The 21,669-nt window shown below is 39.4% G+C and overlaps 1 protein-coding gene across 1 annotated transcript; it reads left to right on the forward strand.

The window, feature by feature from the left end:
* The first annotated feature begins 9,185 nt into the window (after positions 1 to 9,185).
* Positions 9,186 to 12,164, forward strand: LOC122053739 (sucrose transport protein SUT1-like). Its single transcript, XM_042615718.1, has 14 exons — positions 9,186 to 9,460; positions 9,536 to 9,601; positions 9,670 to 9,768; positions 9,854 to 9,918; positions 10,000 to 10,084; positions 10,170 to 10,203; positions 10,287 to 10,386; positions 10,504 to 10,579; positions 10,695 to 10,874; positions 10,961 to 11,104; positions 11,171 to 11,404; positions 11,485 to 11,548; positions 11,632 to 11,675; positions 11,802 to 12,164. The coding sequence occupies exons 1-14, from the start codon at positions 9,254 to 9,256 to the stop codon at positions 11,973 to 11,975; spliced, it is 1,572 nt and encodes a 523-aa protein (XP_042471652.1). The 5' UTR covers positions 9,186 to 9,253; the 3' UTR covers positions 11,976 to 12,164.
* The last annotated feature ends 9,505 nt before the right edge of the window (positions 12,165 to 21,669 follow it).

The following is a 21,669-nucleotide window of genomic DNA, read 5'->3' on the forward strand; positions in this document are numbered from 1 at the left end:
AATTAGGCTGGTGTCAGGAACCAATTCAATTTCAAACTCCACTTATCTGTTGGGAGGTAGTCCAAGTAGCTCTTATGGAGAATACCTCCGGATACTCGCAGACTATCCGAACTTCCTCCTGCTTGGGTCTTTCTTGTTCTTCTGTACTATAATGAATGCAAGAAAACCAGCACACCCTTTAGTTAACATCTGGTGAGCTGTGAGGGAGGAGAGGAATCTCTGGGTTTTCTTCTTTGGTACTCCCGTGAACTCAAAGGTTGATTCACCCTCTGGAATAAAGATCACTTTCCTTCTGCGGCAGTCTACTGAAGCACTGTACTTGCTGAGGAAATTCATACTCAAAATGATATCGAAATCCTGCATGGCGAGGACTACCAGATTAACATATAGCTCTCGGTCTGCAATTCTGACTGGTACAGACCGAAGCCACTGGTTGGATTCCATGACTTCCCCAGAAGGTAGGGTTGTCAGGAACTTGGAGTTCATACTTTCTATAGGTACCTGTAATTCTTTGGCAAAGGGTACTGATACAAAAGAATGGGTCACCCCAGTATCAAATAGTGCAGTAGCCGAATGTTGAAAAATAACTACTTGACCTGTTACGACCGTGAAGGCACTAGCAGCTTCCTCTTTAATGAGGGAGAGTACTCTGGCGCTGGCTGGATCTGGTGGGGCTTCCAACCTTCCTTGACTGAGCTAGGTCCTTCTAGAGCTGCAGGTATATAATGTAACTGAGGTTTGCCTCCATATTGTATTGGCTGTGGCTGAGGTGCTTTGAGCTTGTTAGGGCATTCTTTAACCATGTGTCCTTCCTGCCCACATGAATAACATCCCGTCTTACCCAAAAGACAGGCTCCTTGATGTGTTCTCCTACATTTAGGACAGAGAGGGAACTTGGTTTGCTTGTTTGTTGGTCCTCCCTTCTGGTTACCTCCTTAGTTCCACTATTTTCTCTTGTGACCCTTGCCCTTCTGGTTCTGATTACTTGACTGGGGTTTCTGGCTCCCCACTGTCTTGTCTTCAATCTTGACTGGCTTCAGCTTCAGCCACTGTATCAGGTATGCTTCTTGTCTTCTAGGTGCTGTGGGGACTTCCAGGGCGGCTGATGGAACCTCAGTCACCACTGGAGTCTCCACATAGATAGTTGGAGGAGTGGGAGGGACTGGCTGCTGATTCACCATCAGATTGACGATCACTTGTTGCTGCTCCGTCACTTGTCTCTGGAGTTGAGTAACAACTTCAAAGAGATTTGGTTCAGCTGTTCTGGGCTCTTCGTTCTCCTGAGCTCGGTCCTCTGTACAAGCGGTACGGGGACATCCTCTTCTTAACATCAAGTTATACAGAGAAAAAAAAACAAAAATCGTCTTTATTCTTCCTAATCATATGGCATATGTATCAAAACATAGAAAAATAAAACAAGAATTTTCATCTTACTTAAGCGCATATAAGCAGATACTCTATACTGCAAATAATAAGGGAAAGCATAAAAGAAAACTTAAATACTTTCTTACTTGAAGACGGCAAAGATGATGCTGATGTGTGATGCTGGAGAATGAGAACTGCTCTGATACCAACTGTAATGACCACCCTTCTTACTATACTATACTACTCTCTAAGGATGACCATTACATAACTACTAACTCTACTTAACCGGTATGATCGAAACCACGAGGAGTCCTTACCGAAAAATTTCGGCAGAGTCTCCCCTGTACCGGTGACCATAATCTGAGATACATAAAATATATACTTCAGCCACAGGCGGCTGGAACATGTATCAAACACCCATGCAGTTTAATAAGAGTCAAAAACTATAATATCTACTTCTCAATAAAATACAACATGGAATATAAAACTCAATAAACTCATCACAGCATGCAATCTAAAATGTGAATAAACTCAATAAAACATGGAATATAAAATACAATCTCAAATGACATCAACCATAAAGTACAACTCAATTACTTCTTATCCACTAGACACGAAAACTCAAAACTTCCCAGTTCTCTCCCACAGTCCTGGCATCACACACCATCCGCACCACCTTGTCGCCTTCCTTGCTAAATCTTTTCCTTTCCTTTATCTGCAGTAAGAGGAAATGCAATCTATAAACAAAATTTGCTTAGTAAGCGCTATCTAACTCACAAAAACATGGATATGCATGTATACAAGAAGAACTAGAAACTGTATGCTCTAAAAGAAAATAAAGCATGAACATAGCTGCTCATGTTAATCTAATAGTAAAGAAATCAAACATACTGAAATGCTAAACATGTAAAGCTACTCATACTCTTCTAATAGCAAATAAAAGTAAGCAAATCTAAATAACATGCTAGCATAAAAGAAAGCTAAACTTGCTGATTTTAAAACAAAGTGAAACTTATTTCATTTGTTCTAAATTTATTCTTTAATACTTTTATACTTATGTGAAACTTATTTTACTTATTCAAAAACTTATACTTATAATACTTCAAAATAATAATCAACTTTCTTCTTGGGCCCAGACATAGTACCATCTTATGCGCGTTCCCTAATAGGTTGGGGTAGCGAGCCACCAATCCTAAAAGAGTAGACCTCGGTCTACCAGGGTCAAGACCTCGGAATTGGACACCTGGATTTGTTTAACGACAACCTCGGAAGTCGGGTACTAGCCTCTTCAAAGTAAAATATCTTAATTACTTCTTCTTTAAATGTCTTAACATTTTAATAAACACCTTGTGTGTCAAAATCCCTAAAGTCTTGACTTTGGGATCTACTTAAGGCCTTGGCCTTTTGCTTTCGTTTCTTTATCTTTCTTATACATGTTTATACTTCTAAAAGAATACTTCTTTAAAAAGAAACTGAAATGTTTAAACAAATTCTAACTTTGAAATGCTTAAACAAAAAATCTGCTTACTATACTTATAAAATCTGCATACTATTCTGCATACTAATGCTCAACAGAAATCTAAACTAATACTTAATAAAATCTGCACACTAATGCTTAATAAAATCTGCACACTAATGCTTAATAAAATCTGCACACTAATACTTAATAAAATCTGCACACTAATGCTTAATAAAATCTGCACACTAATACTTAATAAAATCTGCAAGTCTAAATATACTGCTGGAAGATCTAACTAAATACAAACTAAGGCTGTCCATAACTGTAAATTTAACCATATCACACATCTCATCTAAACTGTCAATTTATCATAAGCAAGCAATGTATCCTTTTTAGAATCTCAAACTATGCATCAACATTGAAATTATCCTAAGGAAACAATGGACCACAACTACTCATCACATGCATTCCTACATTTTCTTCAATTCTGTCCAAAGGAACCTGTAAAACTCCATATAAACTAATCATGCCCATTAAGATCTCAAACAAGAAGATCTATATCAAAAAGATTCTGAATTTCTACTACAAAGCCTGAAGAAATGCAAACCATATATCTAACTAAACAGTTCATTTCTTCCTTAATTGTCGTTTATTCCTCATAATCAATAACTTGCAACACAATACGACATGTCACAATATGCAGGTGGGTAGCGCTATCTTAAACTCAAAGACAACAGATATCATCTAATAGTGCTTAAAGAAAATACTACAATTAACAAACTTCGGATCAATTGTTAATACAAGTAATCTGAAATGACAATTATAGTTTCATTGACTTCGGAAGTTCAGATTTGCTACTGTCCAAATCTTAATCTAAATCTAAAGCATCTCAGTTTGGGTTGTTGGAGAATATGCCATAATCGCTACAAACCTTAGTCTGTGACAATTTTAGTGCTTAAAAGAAACAACCCGAAACCAAAATTTTTTCCCCTGTTCTGTCCCACGGCAAGGAAACAATATGGAACAAAAGGGCACTAGTAAGGATAATTGCTACTATAAACCTAAAACATGATTATTCCTCTTGCTATGTGCCACGACAACAAAAGGGTTTAGAGCTGCATAGTAACAGGAAAGAAAAGGAACTGTACAGGCTGACTAAAAGTACTAAAACTATGAGCTAAATGAGAATTAACAAATTCTGAAATTCCTCATTTGTAGTACATGCCTACTGCTACACAAAATTCTAAGAGCTAAATGAAAACTAAAAATCTGCTCATGCTTCAATTAAAAGAAAATCTGTACACTTGGATGAATGTAGCAAGGAAACATAACCCAAAGCTAACAATCCTGTTGAAGCTAAAAAGAAACCTAATTTAAACTTGTTCAAAACTCAACTTTTGCCAAGCAACAGAAAACACAACCGAAACTAACAGTAAGGCCGTCCGTGTCCACCTATGCAGGTCCAACAATATCTCAAGTAAATACGCTTCTGCACTAGTTCTCAAGTTTCCTCTATTTCCATTTATAATCCTTGTTCCTTGTACCTAGCAACTTGTCCAAGTGTCCTTGAATTACTAATACTCCAATCTGAGTCTTTCCAAGAATGCAATCATGTTTGAGATCCAGATGACATTGTCAATACTACTTCAAGCTATTTTCTTATGTAATACAGATCGAATAAGTTGAAGTTCCGACAACACAATCATGATCTTTGATTTCCTTGAATACTTATACAGTGGTGAATTTAAAGGTATCTCCTTGAGCATCATCACTGATTGAATTTGTTAAATTCTTTCAAAACCCACTTTCTACCGTCAAAGACCGCTGAACCTTTGATCGACAAAGTCGCATACTGTGATCTGACATATAAACTATAAGACATTAGGTATAAGATCCTTTACCACATGCTATGAAATCAAGAAGAAACCAAATCTGAAGCAAGCAACTCTTGGCAGAGACCCTAAACCAACAATCATCACAGAGAAATCCGAAAACAATAGGAATAGGAATCCGAAACTATCCTACTGCAGGTGAGTAATGACTTACATCGTTCTTGGACTTACAACCGAAGAAGAAGGAGCTGTTAGGTTTCCGGTTAGCTCGGATCTTCAACCTCCCTTGCGGCCACAGACCATCCTCGACGAGAGGATCACTAGGAGATGAAGAAACCTTCGGAGAACGCCCTTGCCGACCGCCGGAATGAAACCCTAGGCCTTCTTTCGTTTCCGCCCGAGAGTCGTCGCCGTCACGCATGAGAGGAGAGGAAAGGATTCGGGAGATATTAGGGCTCGGGAAAATTTTGCCCTCTTTTTGTAACTAGGGTTTCATTATCAACTATACCTTAAATATATTCCGCTCCTTCCTAAATTAGCAAAGCCCGCTGGCACAGTTGGTTGGCTGTGTTTTGCTTAAGGCGCGGCTCGCGGGTTCGAATTTCGGCTGCAACCCATTTTCTTCCTATTATTTCTTGTTATTAGCTTCTACTACTTAAATAAAATTCTTCCTTTATTTGATCAAGTAACAACTGCTTGCCCACTTGGTTAGCCGGGTTTTGACCGGGTCAGAGGTTGCCGGTTCGAACCTTGGCTTGGACATTTTTTTGTCAAAACTTCCTTCGTTTAGTAAAAATACCAAACAACCTCCAAAAATTACATAAAAATACTCTAAAAATCTCTAGAATTTTTCTATAGCATTTTAAAATATTTTTAAATTACTTTTGGGACTCGAAATGGAGAAATTTGGGTTGTTACAATTAAGACTCAATTGGTGTTGCACCAAATCAGAGTGGTTTGCAACGAAAAATTTATCCAAAGAGGTAATTATATCAATTTGGATTTTATTGAGAAAGCTAAAAAATCGTAAGATAAGTATTAAAAGTAAAAAAAGAAAATCACCCCTTGTCTGATTGGTGGTTGCACCAATTTAGAGCAGTACCTGCTCTGATACTAATTGTAGGATCAGAATGATGCTAGGCGGGTGAATAATGTTCATCGAAAAATCGAGAGCGAATTAAAAACAAGTACGCAGTAGAAAGGGAAACAAAAGATAATGCTAACACAAGCCAAGTTTTACTTGGTTCGGAGCCTTCGACAACTCCTACTCCAAGGCCCTCACTCATCGAGTGTTTTCGTTGGGAAATCTCTATCAATTCGCAAAAAGTGTTACAAGAGTTGAGTATAAGAACTGGAAATAAAAGTTACTGACAAACAGAAAGGAAACAAAATGTAGTCTTTCGTTCCATGAACTTCAGAGTTGTGGAAGCCTTTCCGGAGTAGCATGCAAGAGAGAAACTTGTAGTAGTTGTTGTTGTGAAGCTCTTGGTCGAAATCCTTTAAATAGATCCATTCTCGGCGCCTGAAATCCCTCCGGATGCCTGAACCACGTGGCTTGGCCAATCGACGCGCTCCACATTAGCTTGTGGATGAATTTTCGAGTCCAGGCACTTGGACCGACTCCGGGCACTCGGACCGCTTAGGTACCCGTGACACTTGCCCGGGCAAGCCTGGTCTAGGCGTCTGGATCCCTTCCGGACGCACGGACTCTCCTTTTCTTTAGTAGCTTCTTCCCTGCAAAAAAGGTTAGTCCAAACAATAAAAAATATATTTACCTTGCAAAACAGAGGTTGCACAACATAATAAAACAGTAGTAGTAATTAGATCATGTCTCCTCAAGATCAGGATCAAGTCAAGATCTCAACTTAAATTTCCCAAATTGATCTAAGTTGGATTGACGCCAACAGTTCCCTCAACGGGGAATACGCCCTCACTAGATCTCTCCTCCAGTTGCTTACCTTCACTTACCAACTACAGTCACTTGATTTGTCTTTGACCCACCAGGTCTTGCCGCTAGTTGTCAGATCCGCAGACCCAACTAGAGTTCGGCCGGTTGTCAGGTCCCGCAGACCCAACCAGACTTCCCACCAGATATCGGACCCTGTGGACCTATTTGGACTTCCCTCCAACTATCAGATCCCACGGACCTAGTTGGATTTTAGCCTAGTGTCAGGTCCTTCAGACCAGTAAACTCCTGCACACTTAGTAGAAATGTTAGATAAACAATACATACATCAAAACCTATTATTAGTGCAACTTGCACCAACATAATGTTTTGATACTATTGATGAAAATAGAACGGAAATAAACTATAAATCTCATACCTTACATTGGAGAAGATCTTGGAGAGTTACGTTGGACAGAGAAAATAGCGAATGGAGGAAGTCACCTCTTGCCGCCTGCAAGAAGGTTACGATGACGAACACTTCTCGACGATTCCACAAACTAAATTCCTTATTTCCGTGAATGAACCACTTTCCCTTTAATTTGCTTGAACGCCTTATAAGGAGAAGAGTTAATACTACTTGCCCACTCTCTCAATGTGTGCCACTCACTTGGCAACGTGTGTAGTAACTGCACACGTCCAACACTCCGTAGGTAAGGAGACTCTCGCAGTCTCATCTTGGGGAGATCTTCATAAGCTGAGAGGCTCTCAGAACCTAGATGGTGTGCTAGGGATGTTCCCCAACAAGGATGCATGCTCCCCTGCTAGTTTGACTCCCATGCTGATTTGATCAAGACGGGTGAATCGCTACTTCTACATTTGAGCAATTTGGCTATTGGGTTGATTTGTGGGGTGTTTCCAAGCCGTGCACTTCTTGTCTAGTCACATCTTCGGTTAGCACGCTTAGATATGCCCGGGTATTTATGTCCAGGCTGGAATGCAAGGCGCATTAAACTCTATATTAATTATGAAAATGCATAAGATCTCAAGTTTAGGTTTTAGCACAACATGTGCGTCACTTATGGTCGGAACTAAACAAGCTCTTTATGATTTAAGGCAAGCATAACATGTGCATGGCCTACGTTATGGTTAAAACTAAAGGTCTCTGCGATTTAAGGCAAGCACAACATGTGCCAGTGCATGGCTTGACATACTATGAATGACGGAACTAGCATCTTTTTTTTATTAAATTCGATAAAAAAAATATTTATAATTAATCAAGTGCTTATTTAATTAAGAATTTTGCTTTTTAAAAAAAGTTACAATGAATGACGGAACTTGCATGTTTTTTTTATTAAATTCGATAGATAAAATATTTATAATTAATCAAGTGCTTATTTAATTAAGAATTTTGCTTTTTAAAAAAAGTTACAATGAATGACGGAACTTGCATGTTTTTTTTATTAAATTCGATAGATAAAATATTTATAATTAATCAAGTGCTTATTTAATTAAGAATTTTGCTTTTTAAAAAAAGTTACAATGAATGACGGAACTTGCATGTTTTTTTTATTAAATTCGATAGATAAAATATTTATAATTAATCAAGTGCTTATTTAATTAAGAATTTTGCTCTTTAAAAAAAGTTACAATGAATGACGGAACTTGCATGTTTTTTTTATTAAATTCGATGGAGGGTATATATATATATATATATATATATATATAACATCATCAGCATCAAAATTTCTAGTTTATATTTTAATCTATTTTATCATTATCTTTCGTGGGCACACTAACTTTTTGATAATTCACCTGCATTTAGGACACTGATATATAAAATATTACACGTTCATATATTTCCAAATAGACAGATATTTAATTTTAAGCGACCGGTAAAAAAAATGAACTCATTATAACATTTATAATGTATCATGGTTATAAAATCTATCATCTTATAAAAAAAAATAAATAAATAAAATAAAATATAAGATCCACTGTTATATCATCATTATAATAATATATTTCTTTCATCCATATTTTCTTTTAATATTAATATTCATTTTTTATAAGTCTCATAGTCCATTCAATAATCTTAAAATTATATAATATTAAATAAATATATTTTAAATATATTTTAAAATATTTAAATTAATATTATTATTTTAACCATACAAGTAGATTTATAATTTTTAATAAAAATAATTTTAAAAAATGCGCATGGGTGGGCTAGCCCCTGACTGACCACCTCACTTTCCTTAAACATATTTAATATTTTGAACGTTTTCAAATAAAAGAATATTATAACATCCTTTTATAATAATATTTAACATCAAGAAATATTATAACATCCCATTATTACATGTATTGGGTTTCAAGCAAAAACGTTTCCGTCTTGATTACCCATTTCTGCTTACCATTTTATACGCTTGGTTTTGGGGGAGTGAGCCGAAGTTTATATATATAAATAAATCTATATGAACCGTAAATTTGTACTTAATTGACAGGTAACTAATAACCAACCAAAACAAATATATAAAATATACTTTAGCAGATACCATCAATTCGCTACTTGTTTTGCTAGATAAAACATTAAAACGTATCCACCAACCCAGCCTTTTCCATTGATCCCCGGCCAGCACTTCCACGCCCTTTATTTAAGTGCCTGGCTCTGCTAGCGCCTACGTACGCTGAGCCCATCATTGTTAGAAGATGGCTGGGGTCGGACAGCGCGAAGCGAGCAGGCGCAAGCTGGAGCTCGCGCAAGCTACGCATGCGGGAGAAGCCTATGATGGTGAGTCTCCGGTGGTGGCGGTGAAGCACATCAGCTTGACGAGGCTCATCTTTGCTTGTATGGTGACTGGCGGGGTGCAGTATGGCTGGGCGCTACAGCTTTCCTTGCTCACGCCCTATGTCCAGGTTTAACACCTGATCGCTATGACTCGTATACCTTTGTGAATGATCGATCCCCAACTCTGCATCTGTTTTGGACAGACACTAGGGCTATCCCATGCTCTATCTTCCATAATATGGCTTTGTGGTCCTGTTACAGGTTTTGTGGTAATTATCTTTTCAAATAAATTCTCGATATGAGCTGGACTCATTGTAATTAAAGTAATTTTGTGTAGGTGCAACCTATTATAGGCCTGTGGAGTGATAGGTGTCAATCGCGATTTGGAAGGAGAAGGCCTTTCATATTTGTTGAATGCATATTGATATCCATCGCTGTGAGCAACCTAGCTATTAAGCAACTAGGATTTGATAATGATGGTAATTAATTACTAAGATTTCATATTCATATTGATATTTTAGGTGATTGTAGTAGGGTTTTCGTCGGATATTGGGCATGCACTGGGTGATACGAAGGAACATTGCAGGTGATTTTTTTTATAATTTTCATGTTTTAACATTATATTTACAACTTAATTTTAGTTAACTTGGGATGCTAATTAATGCAGCGTTTATAATGGTCCTCGATGGCATGCAGCAGTAGTGTATTGTTTGGGGTTTTGGCTATTAGATTTTTCTAATAACACAGTTCAAGTAGGCATCTTTTCTAATTAATCTTAAAAATATTCCAAGGTGAAATCGTTCCATTTCACATAATATGTATAATTTTAATTTGCAGGGTCCAACTCGAGCACTTATGGCCGATCTCTCAAGTAAATATTTACTTATTTATATATTTTCATAAAACTTAATGCCAAAATATATATGTATCAAAATTGAGAGGCATGTGTGATAGGTCATCATGGACCTAACACAGCAAATGCTATATTTGCCTCATGGATGGCAGCGGGAAATATCTTAGGATATTTATCTGGTTCTAGCGGATCTTGGCACAAGTATGAATTGACTTCTTGAGTCTAATTACTTAACTTAAACTAATTATCATCACTAATCACAAATGTACAATACGTATAATATAAAAACTAATCTTTCCTTTTCAAATATTGTTAAAGGTGGTTTCCTTTCTTGGTGACAAATGCATGTTGTGAAGCCTGTGCAAACTTGAAAGGTGCATTTTTGGTTGCAGTGGTAGGTCCTGATCCATTTGTCATAGTCATCAACTCCATAAATATGCTGATACCGTGAAGTTGAATTTGTATATTTTTACTTTACCTTTTGATAAATTATTGTTTGTTGGAAACAGGTTTTATTGTTTATTACTTTGACAGTCACTCTATTTCTCGCCAAAGAAGTTTGTCTAAGTGACTTGAATAAATCTGCAAGTGTAGATCAACAAAAGACAAGTTTTTTTGATGTCTTCAGGGCCTTTAAGAATTTGCCTCCTGGAATGCCTTCAGTGCTTCTTGTTACTGCCCTAACTTGGGTATGATTAGCTAAAACTAACTCAATTATAAAATATACATATATATACAATAGATGTGTAGATCATGTTGCATTTTATCAATGTAGTTGTCGTGGTTTCCCTTTACACTCTATAATACTGATTGGATGGGTCGGGAAATCTACTATGGCAAACCTAAAGGAACCAGTGAACAAATTGATGCTTACGATCGAGGTGTTAGAGAAGGCGCCTTAGGATTACTCTTGAATTCTGTAAGGAACTATTTCTTTATTTACATCCATCTAAAATTCATCTCATACATGATTCCATATTGTCAGGTTGTATTGGGCATATCATCTTTCTTGATCGCACCAATGTGTCGAAAGTTGAGTGTAAAAGTAGTATGGGCGATTAGCAATTTTACCCTATTCGTTAGCATGGCTGCCATTTGCATCATTAGCGTTTGGTCCTCAAAAGAGTTTCATTCTTTAGCACAACCGAGACTCACTGCAGATCCCATGATTAGAATTGTTGCTTTGGTTGTCTTTACAATTCTCGGTTTTCCACTAGCTGTGAGTATCACATTTTCTTACATATCACATGTTTTCTAGGCAATCAATTATGTTGAATTCTTATCATTCTTTCTTGATAGGTTGTATACAGTATTCCTTTTGCAGTAACAGCACAATTAACTGCTAATGCGAAAGGCGGCCAAGGTCAGTTGAAATCATTAACTATACATTTTCACCAAGAACTTTATATGTATATTTTCCCCTCGCTGAATCAACATCCTTTTCAGGACTTTGCGTTGGAGTTTTGAATGTTTCAATCGTTATTCCTCAGGTGTGTTCCTTATCCTATTTTAGTTCAAGCAATTTATCTAAACTAAAATTGTCATTTTGCTTTGTAGCTAGTTTTAAACTGTGTAGACCTTTTGCTAACTCATTGCCACACACTTCGATTCTGTAGGTGATCGTTGCTCTTGGAGCAGGGCCATGGGATGCTCTGTTTGGAAAGGGGAACATGCCTGCCTTTGCTTTGGCTTCTGCGATTGCTTTTGTATGCAGCATTGTCGTCCTTTTCGTACTTCCAAGACTCTCAAAGAGTAACTATAAGACTTCAGGAGTCTCTGGCGGGCACTGATCTTTAGATTGTAACTAAAGAGGAGTCTGGTTCTAGTAGGATTATAAAAAGCATTTAGCTTATTTTTCTTAGTAAGAAACTCTGAAGGCAAGTACCCAATCAAATCTGCAAAAATGAACTAATGAACTATTTTTGTAAAATACTGAAAAAGGACGAATAACCATAAGGGAATTTTTCGAAATTTTTAAATATTTTCTGGGAATTTTTCGGAGCTCGTATCACGAGTTTACGAGGATAAATATTGGACCTCGAGAAAGTCTGTTTAGGCTACCCCATTTAAGTGAGGAAAAGTTTAATTTTTAATTTTTATTATTTTTTTCTTTTTTATTTTTCTTCATTTTTGCCGTTTTCTTCTCCCGCGTGCTCGTGCTCTAAGCCTTGCGACTCATCTCCTCCCTTTCCCAACCGGCGCGACGGTTTCTCCTCCCTCGCGTATAAGGTAGTGGGCAAGAGGAATCGGGCACCTCCTCTTCCCGATTCCTCTTCCCCCATTTCTTCTTCTTCCCCGTCTCCACCGCCGCCCTTCTCCCTGCTCGAGCCGTGATTGCGACTACGAGACGAGGTCGAGCGCTGGTGCCGATCCTTCCTTCTCGCTGCGAGCCCCCGCCGGCCGAACCCTTTCCTCACGTTGACGCCTCTCCGCTGAACGCCGAAGGCCACCGCCGGTGCCTAGGTGTCACCCTCTTCCCGCACGGAGCAGCGCCGACGCCGCTACAAACCGACCTCAATAGTGCCCTAGCACTTTCGCCGGTCACCAGATCTGCCTCTGCGAGCCACCGCCTACCCATGCCTTAGACCTCACGATCGGGTCTTCTTTCTTCGTCCAGCAGTTGCCGGCAGAGAGGGAACGAGGGGCACTGATTAAGACCCAATTTTGTCGCGAATTGGGCATCAAACAATGAAGTACCTAACCTCTCCTACACTAATGTAGCATAGGAATGACTCGGGTCGTCCGCCAACGAAAGTAACAATAGGATGGTAAACTTAGGATCGTACGTTATTCCTATTTTTTAAGGTTTTTAATATGGAAATGAGGTTTTGGATTTTAATTCTAAATCTAAGAAATGAAAAGCAGAACAAGAAAGAAACTAATCTAATGCTGGAATGAAATCTAACTAGGTGTGAATAATTAATCCACAACGTATTGTCACTCTATGCTATGGGTTAATCATCAACACGATTAAACTAAAGATCGAAATAACGAAGCATCAAATGAAATCTAATCTAAATAATAAAAGACAATGCAAGTAATAAAGCTAAGTCTAACCTAACTACAATTGTAGAAAATAAAAGGCAATGTGAAGTAAAGCATCAACGAAACTAAGCATGTAACAAAACCTAAACTAATCTATCCTAATTGCATTCAATCAAAACTAGAACTTAACGAAATTGAATGAACAAAATAAAGTAAGAATTAACCAAATTAAAATGCATCAAAATAAACCTAACTAATGGTTGAAGCAATTGATCGAACACGTTGCGTGCATAAATCTAATTAAGCAAAGTATGTGCAATTCAAACATGGAAATAACGTTCAATACAAGCATTCAACCACAAAACATCAACAAAAGCAAACATAAGCAATGAACAGGAAATAAACTAAAAATTTCAACTACAATCCACACTTCTTCTTCGAATACCAATGACTACCTCCGCCGTCACACGGAGACCCGGCTTCGGAACCCCCAAAATCGGTAGACAGTAGCTCACTGCCGGTTGCTGCTAGCTTCAACGATGACGTAGACGGGATGAACAAATCTTCCACCAGAGAACCCTCCGTTGGAAGTGGCTGTACTGTGATGAACTGCCAGAATGAAATGGAATGAAATCGCCGCTGCTCCTCTGCTCTGCCACCTGAACCCCAGAAGGAAGAACTGAAGGAAGAACGCCGAGAGATGGAGGTCACACCGGAGAAACCCTCTCCGGCGAGGTGGAATTCATTGCTGCCGAAGCTTGCTGTCTCGCGGAGAATCTTCTATCGTGGCTGATGGAATCACAAGGAGAAGGGTGGCTGTGGATGGCCGATCGGCGGCAAAGAAAAGAAGGAAAGCAGGGCCGTTGGTCGGAGAGAAGGAAGGAAGAAGAAAGTCGCCGGTAGGGGAAAACTACGCGTGCCCTAGCTGCCGCGAACTGAGAGAAGTCGTGAGGAAGAGTGGTTCTGTTCTGTTCCGTCCGCGTGAAAGGTAAGGTTTCTTGATTGATTTCCAGTTTCGGGTTTGGGTTAATGAAAAGATCCGGATCCAATAAGAGAAGTGGAATTGAGCTTTTAGAATTGGGCTTAAAGAATGGGTTGTGTTTGGATTTGGCTCTTCTTGATTCAACTTGGAATAACATGAGCCCATGGATTATTTGATTCTGATCAACGGTCCAAATTACTTCCCTACAAAACAAGATGCACCTTTTAGATAAAATCCTAGAAAATATAGGAAAAATTATATCAAGACTCTAAATAAATATCAACTCGTAAAATATGATATAAATACAAGATTAAGCATACGAGATGAAAAAAATGATAAGTATAAGAGTTAAAATAGTGCATCAAAATACTAGTTATCAGACACCGATTCAGCTTCTCCTAATTCCGACCATAAGAAGGTATGCTGTGTTTTTACATTTCTATTTTGCCTTCTGTTCAACTGCCGGCCATGGTATTCATCTGATATCCAACCTATAACACCATATGACCTTGCTAAAGTCTGGCCAACAAGTGTTGATTGGGGCATTTGATTTGGAAGACAACAGGTCTGTTGGTGCAATATTCCCTAGGTCAAGGTTGACCTGGTTTACTGAGCTTGAATTTGTTCAAGCTCGAGTCTTGATGTGTTGGGTTTCGATGTTTGACAATACATGGAGATTGCAAGTGCAATTGTTCATGTGGGGATATTGTTGGTACAATTCCCTTTTGGTCAAGGTTGACCAGTTTAGACGTGAAGAAGAGTCAAGTAGGTCAAGGTTGACTGGATACTTGACTGGAAAATCCTGGTGAGTGAAGCCAGGTGAAAGGCCTAGTGAATGAAGCTAGGCAGTATGAAAGTCCTGGTAAGGAAAGCTAGGTGAAAGACGGTAAAAGTCTTAGTGAGTGAAGCTAGGTAGAAGGAAAGACCTAGTGAGTGAAGCTAGGAAGAAGGAAAATCCTGGTGAGTGAAGCCAGGTGAAAGACCTAGTGAGTGAAGCTAGGTAGAAGTGAAAGTCCTGGTGAGTGAAGCTAGGCAGATGGAAAGTCATGGTGAGTGAAGCCAGGTAGATGGGAAGACCTGGTGAGTGAAGCCAGGCAAGTGGAAATCCATGTGGGTCAAGGTTGACCGGGCATCTGGTGTTGAAAAGTCCAAGTAAGTCAAAGAATTGACTAGATACTTGGCACAAAGGAATCCAGATGGGTCAAGGGTGACCGAACATCTGGTGAAAGTCCAAGTGGGTCATGGAGGACCGGGAACTTGGCATGAGACAGTAAATCTAAGTGGGTCAAGGAGGACCGGACACTTGGCACGAGATGATAAGTCTAAGTGGGTCATGGTTGACCGAACACTTGGCACGAGGAGAAAGTCTAGATGAGTCAAAAGTTGACCGAATTCTTAGCGGTCGTAAGTCCAATAGGGAGTTGGCATGGAACTAGGAAGTTCGGACATAGTAAACTTCCGAAGGCCATAACTTTTGACTTGGATATCAGAATGAGGTGATCTCGGATGCAAAACGAAGCTAATTTCAAGCTCTACACAGTTTTCTACATTTCAATCGATTGGTCAATTGATTGGGGGGGGGGGTTCAATAGATTGGTCAATCGATTGGTTGACGCGAATTCGTGCAGAAATGGGCTGAATCGATTGGGTAATCGATTGAAACTTGCTCAATCGATTGGTCAATCAATTGGGAGAGTTTTTGAGTGGACAGTGAGCTTCTGAATCAATCCGTTGATCGATTGAAACCTCTAATCGATCGGGCAATCGATTGGGAGGCTGGAAAATCATGCGATAGCTCTGGAAATTGCGTGAGACACGTTGAATCGATTGGGCAATCGATTCAAGTGTTTTCCAAGAGCACAGAGGCACTCTGGATTGATCAACCAATCGATCCAAAGCCTCTCCAATCGATTGGGATTCGACCGTTGGTGCGGATAAAGCCATTGGCGAGCGTTTTTCAGCGTAAGTTCTTGATCTCTTCTCCACGGGCGATCACAACAACTCTCTACAGCGATCCTTTCTTCCTCACCGCCAATTCTTGAAGGTTCTTGGAGGCACATCCAAGTCAAGAGGTGAGTTGCAACAAGAAGAAGAAGAAGCTAGGGTTTCATTATAATCTTGTAAGATTTACTTGTATTTTACTTCTTTCTTTCTTTCTGTTGTATTGTGAGCTTGTAAGACTTCTCCGCCTACGGTAGTTACCGTAAAGGAGTGCTTTCATAGTGGAGGGTGTGTGAGTATGTGGATCCTTAGACTAGTCACCTCTTCTTGAGGTGGATACTAAGTAAATCTCTAGGGTTAGTGTTGTTGTGTTGGTTCTTGTATTTTCCACTGCACATCTTCACAAGAAGCGAGCAACGACGAGCACGAGATCGCGACAAGCTATTCACCCCTCTAGCTACTTTTCGACCCTAATAAGTGGTATTAGAGCTAGGTCGCTCTTCACCGGAATCATCGCCGGAAGGGGTAACAAGCTAGAGGGTGAAGAAGTTGGAGCAAATTCATCAAAGTCAAAGAATTCAAGAAGCTCAACTTCAAGATGGAATTCCGAGATGGACTCAGATTTGACACGAGGGTGCCTCCATCATTTGTTTCAATAAGCTTCGATCTTTGGAAATCAAGTATCAAAAATTTCTTGATGATGGAGATAGAACAATGGTTTGCTCTCATGGAAGGCTTCGAGGCTCCAAAAAATTCAAAGGGCAAAATCCTCAAAAAGAGCAAATGGAGCCAAGAACAAATTCAAAGGTGCGAGGCGAATGACAAGGTAACCAAATTATTGGTTAATTTATTGCCAAGCACCATTCTTTGCAAAATTGGAGAATTTGAAGATGTAAAGGAATTGTGGAGCAAGTTGGCCAAACTTCATGAAGAACCCTCCACTGTACCAAACCAAGATAAATCCAAAGAGGGCAACTTATTGGAGCAAGACCAAGAGCAAGAAGATTCCGAAGTTGACAGATGCTCAACTTCCTAAGAATAAGAAGTCCAAGAAGCATCATCTTCAAAGGAATACAATGAAAAGGGCAAAGAGGGAGCATACTCTTTGTTCCATATACAAGATGAAGATGGAGAAGTCTCCTATCACGCCCTGGAGGAGTCCCTGTCCGAAGAAATTTCGACAGCATCTCCCCTGTACGGCGGACAATCTGAAACTTTCTACAATCACCATATACCTCAGCCACATGCGGCTGGAATAATAATAATACTAAAACAATCACCACGCAGTTAATATCAATTTCAGCCTCTAGCTGACACAACCACGTAGTTTAATAGTAAACAAATAGAACAGTAATACGATGACTCGAAAACAACCCTACTCAACTACACTCGTAAAACACAAATCCGACAAACTCACCTCTTCTGCCGTCCAGGCAGGCATGGAGTAAAACATATCCAAATCATACCAAAATCCATCAACGATAAGAATCCATACAAGATCCATAAGTAAAACATTACAAGACCAAAACATAGTCTGATAGAGAAAACTAAAATAACAACTCGTGATCAGCAGAGGACTAGCACTACGTGCAATGGGGACTAGCGACTGGAACTACTCCGGACAGCCTCAACCTGAAAATATCAATGGAGGAGGGTGTGAGTCCAACACTCAGCAGGTACAACTGATATGCATAATAAAGTAAATAACAGATAACACTAATCATGCGTACAGTCTCCTGAATACGAGAAAAATAAATGCAACTGAAACAAAAACATGAGAAAACTGTACTAACTAGGACCAAGGTATAAAGATAACTGGGTCGTCAGACCGAGAGTGTCATAATCCTGTATGTATGTCAATCATATGCATCCATATATATGCAGCAAACACAAGCAATAATGCATCATGCGTATGATGCCAATGACATGGTCACCCCTGACGCCAGTCAACCACCTCACACACAATGGTGAGTCCGAGTGGGTAGGGCTGTGACAACCGTGCACTCTGACATCACTGCCCCTGATGAGTGACCGAGTGGACGGGATGCTGACGGAGTACACACATACTCCTACCCCGAAATAATAAATGGGGTGTTGGGTTTTTCGGGCCGCGAAAATCGCTTTTTCGCGTCGCGGAAACCCCGAAACTCCCTAGCCAACGGATCTGTGCGAAGAGTATAGAACAAAAATTTACATGTATGAGTTTACTAACTAGATCTACTCTTAGATCTATATGTTTAGAAAATTATCCTTGATGCGTGCCCTTTTCGAATCCCGCTCGTCCAAGGAAGTGCCGGATCTCAAGATTGTCAACGTAGACAATCCTCTAGAAGTATCCACACGAACAAGATGAGTTCTCTAACACACAAGGATGGAGAAGAGAACACCACAAGTGTGCTAGCACTTCTTGATGCTCTCGGATGGGATTGTACGAAGAAGAAAGGAAAAGAAGAGAACACACTCCTCTAAAAAAATCTCTATGTGACTTTCACTAACCTTTCTTCTTGGATTAGACTCACTCTCCTTTCTTCTCCCTTGCTTGAAACCCATGACCAAGAGAAGAGAAGGAGCAAAAAGAGAGCTTGAGGAAGAAGATGATGTGAATGTGAGTGAATGAAAAATTCATTCTCATTCAAAACCAAAAGGTAACCCCCATTCTCATTAAATGTGGCCATTAAAGAGAATAGATTTGTAACCCCCATGAGGTGACACACTTTGATGATGTGGCACATCATCATTAGTCCTCCTAATGCCAAATCACTAATGATGTGGAAAATAGTCAAGTCAAACTTGACTCTTCCTCTTCCTCTCAAGTCAAGTCAAACTTGACTTAATCTCTCTCATGGTTGATCTAATCCAACCATTTAATTCAAGCCAATTTAATATAATGAATCTAATTCATTTAATTATATTGATTCAATGAGTCATAATCTAAATTAGACTCATTGAACACATGAATCAACTTGAGTCCAACTCAATTAGCCCAATTAGGATTACTCTTAATCCAATTTGATTCATCACATGAATCTAATCCTCTTGGTTCATCATATGAACCTAATCTCCATCCACTTGTTCTTTGTGTGTGACCCAATAGGTTCTTGTAACGTTGGCAATGCCCCTAAACCCATTTAGGACCATAAGTAATGAGCGGTATCTAGCAATACATCATTACTACTCAAGTTACAAGAATGTTGAGATCCAACATCACCTTGTGACTACTAATTTTGACTCCTCACAATATATGACAAGTGTCCTTCTATCCTAGACATCTAGATTGATCAATGTGAGCCATAGACCGTGTCATCCTCTGATCAATCTAAATCTTGAACTCCAAGTAGACTCACTAAAACAAATGAGCTCAATATCTCATATTGACTCATTTGGGCATGGCCATGCATTTCGTGGTCTCACTCTATCAAGAATACCGATGTCTCTCCCGTCATATAGGAGGGATAGATCCCATCTACATCACTCACATCCCTCTGTATAATTCGTTACATACCCAGTAATCGCCTTTATAGTCCACCCAGTTAAGAGTGACGTTTGACGAAACTAAAGTACATAACTCCTTATGTAGGGAATCATGGTGACTTCAGGTCTAAGGACTAGTAGTCATACTAATAGCCACATGAGAAAGTATATGACACTCATATAATGATCAATGATACTTTCTCATGGCGGGTCATTCAAAATACATTCTCCAATGCATACCCATGTGTCAACTTGATATCTCTATATCCATGACTTGTGAGATCAAGTCATCGAGTTGACCTACATGCTAGTCTTATTGCATTAACATTGTCCCTGAATGTTAATACTCGACTAGGAATGATTAAGAGTAGTGTTCCCTATATCATCTCACTATCGATTCAACCAATCGATTGATATAGGTAAGAACCTTCTACTCAAGGACGTTATTATACTTAGTTTATTTAGCACAAATACAAATAAGTATAATAACCAAAAACCAAATGCCTTTATTTATATAGAATATGATACAACAAGTCTAAAATACAATCATCAAATGATTGGCTCTAGGGCTCTAGCTAACAATCTCCCACTAGAACTAGTGCCTATCAGTGTAGGCTCTAAGCCCCAATGACCTAGTGTGACCATCATGCTTCCTTTGTGCTAATTCCTTGGTCAAGGGATCTGCGATGTTAGCCTCTGTAGGTACTCTGCAAATCTTCACATCTCCTCTCTCGATGATCTCTCGAATGAGATGGAAGCGCCGTAGTATGTGTTTGGTCCGCTGGTGTGAGCGAGGTTCCTTCGCCTATGCTATAGCTCCATTGTTGTCACAATAGTGCTCAATAGGGTCAGTAATGCTAGGAACCACCCCAAGTTTAGTGATGAACTTGCGAATCCAAACTGCCTCCTTTGCTGCCTCTGATGCAGCAATATACTCGGCCTCTGTCGTAGAATCAGCTACTGTGTCATGCTTCGAACTCTTCCAGCTCACAGCACCACCATTAATGTAAAACACTCGATAGTCATCCTGGTCGGTCTGGAAGCTAGCATCACTATAACCCTTTACAGCTAGCTCATCATTGCCTCCATATATCAAGAAATATTCTTTAGTCTTTCTTAAGTACTTAAGAATATTCTTGACCGCTATCTAGTGACTTTCACCTGGATTTGACTGGTATCTGCTCGTCATGCTCAAAGCATACAAGACATCAGGTCTAGTACATTGCATGGCGTACATGATAGATCCTATGGCTGAGGCATAAGGGATCTGATCCATGCGATCTCTCTCCTCTCTAGAAGAGGGACCTTGAGTTTTCGAAAGACTCATGCCATGTGACATCGGCAGAAATCCCTTCTTGGAGTTCTGCATGGTAAACCGAAGGAGTACCTTGTCAATATATGTACTCTGACTTAGGCCAAGCAATCTCTTAGATCTATCTCTATAGATCTGTATCCCTAGAATGCGGGATGCTTCACCTAAGTCCTTCATTGAGAAACAAGTCCCTAGCCAAGTCTTGACAGACTGTAGCAAAGGGATGTCTTTCCCAATGAGCAGTATATCATCCACACACAATATGAGGAAGACAACTATGTCCCCTACAACCTTCTTGTAGACAAAAGGTTCATCTTCATTCTTGATGAAACCAAACTGTTTGATTGCATCATCGAATCGAAGATTCCAGCTCCGAGAAGCTTGCTTTAGTCCATAAATGGACCTATGCAGCTTGCATACTCTGCTAGTATGCTTTGGATCTACAAAACCCTCAGGTTGTGTCATGTACACATCCTCGAGTAGGTTTCCATTCAAAAACGCGATTTTGACATCCATCTGCCAGATCTCGTAATCATGGTAAGCTGCAATAGCAAGCATGATCCAAATGGACTTAAACATCGCACTTGGTGAAAAGGTTTCATCATAGTCAATACCATGAATCTGCTTGAAACCTTTAGCTACCAAGCGACCCTTATGGATAAGTCCATCCATGTCAGTCTTTTTCTTAAAGACCCACTTACACCCTATGAGTTTTACCCCTTCAGGTGGATCAACCAAAGTCCATACTTGGTTGGTGTACATGGATTTCATTTCGGATCTCATGGCTTCTAGC

This window comes from Zingiber officinale, chromosome 3A (assembly GCF_018446385.1).
Source record: "Zingiber officinale cultivar Zhangliang chromosome 3A, Zo_v1.1, whole genome shotgun sequence".
Classification (NCBI taxonomy): Eukaryota; Viridiplantae; Streptophyta; class Magnoliopsida; order Zingiberales; family Zingiberaceae; genus Zingiber; species Zingiber officinale.

What these genes read in the sequence shown, in the direction of transcription:
- LOC122053739 (XM_042615718.1), top strand. Translation starts at nt 9,254, where the DNA reads ATGGCTGGGGTCGGACAGCGCGAAGCGAGCAGGCGCAAGCTGGAGCTC. An exon ending in TGCTCACGCCCTATGTCCAG is followed by an intron (nt 9,461 to 9,535) that starts GTTTAACACCTG and finishes TGTTTTGGACAG; the next exon opens with ACACTAGGGCTATCCCATGC. An exon ending in GCATATTGATATCCATCGCT is followed by an intron (nt 9,769 to 9,853) that starts GTGAGCAACCTA and finishes TTGATATTTTAG; the next exon opens with GTGATTGTAGTAGGGTTTTC.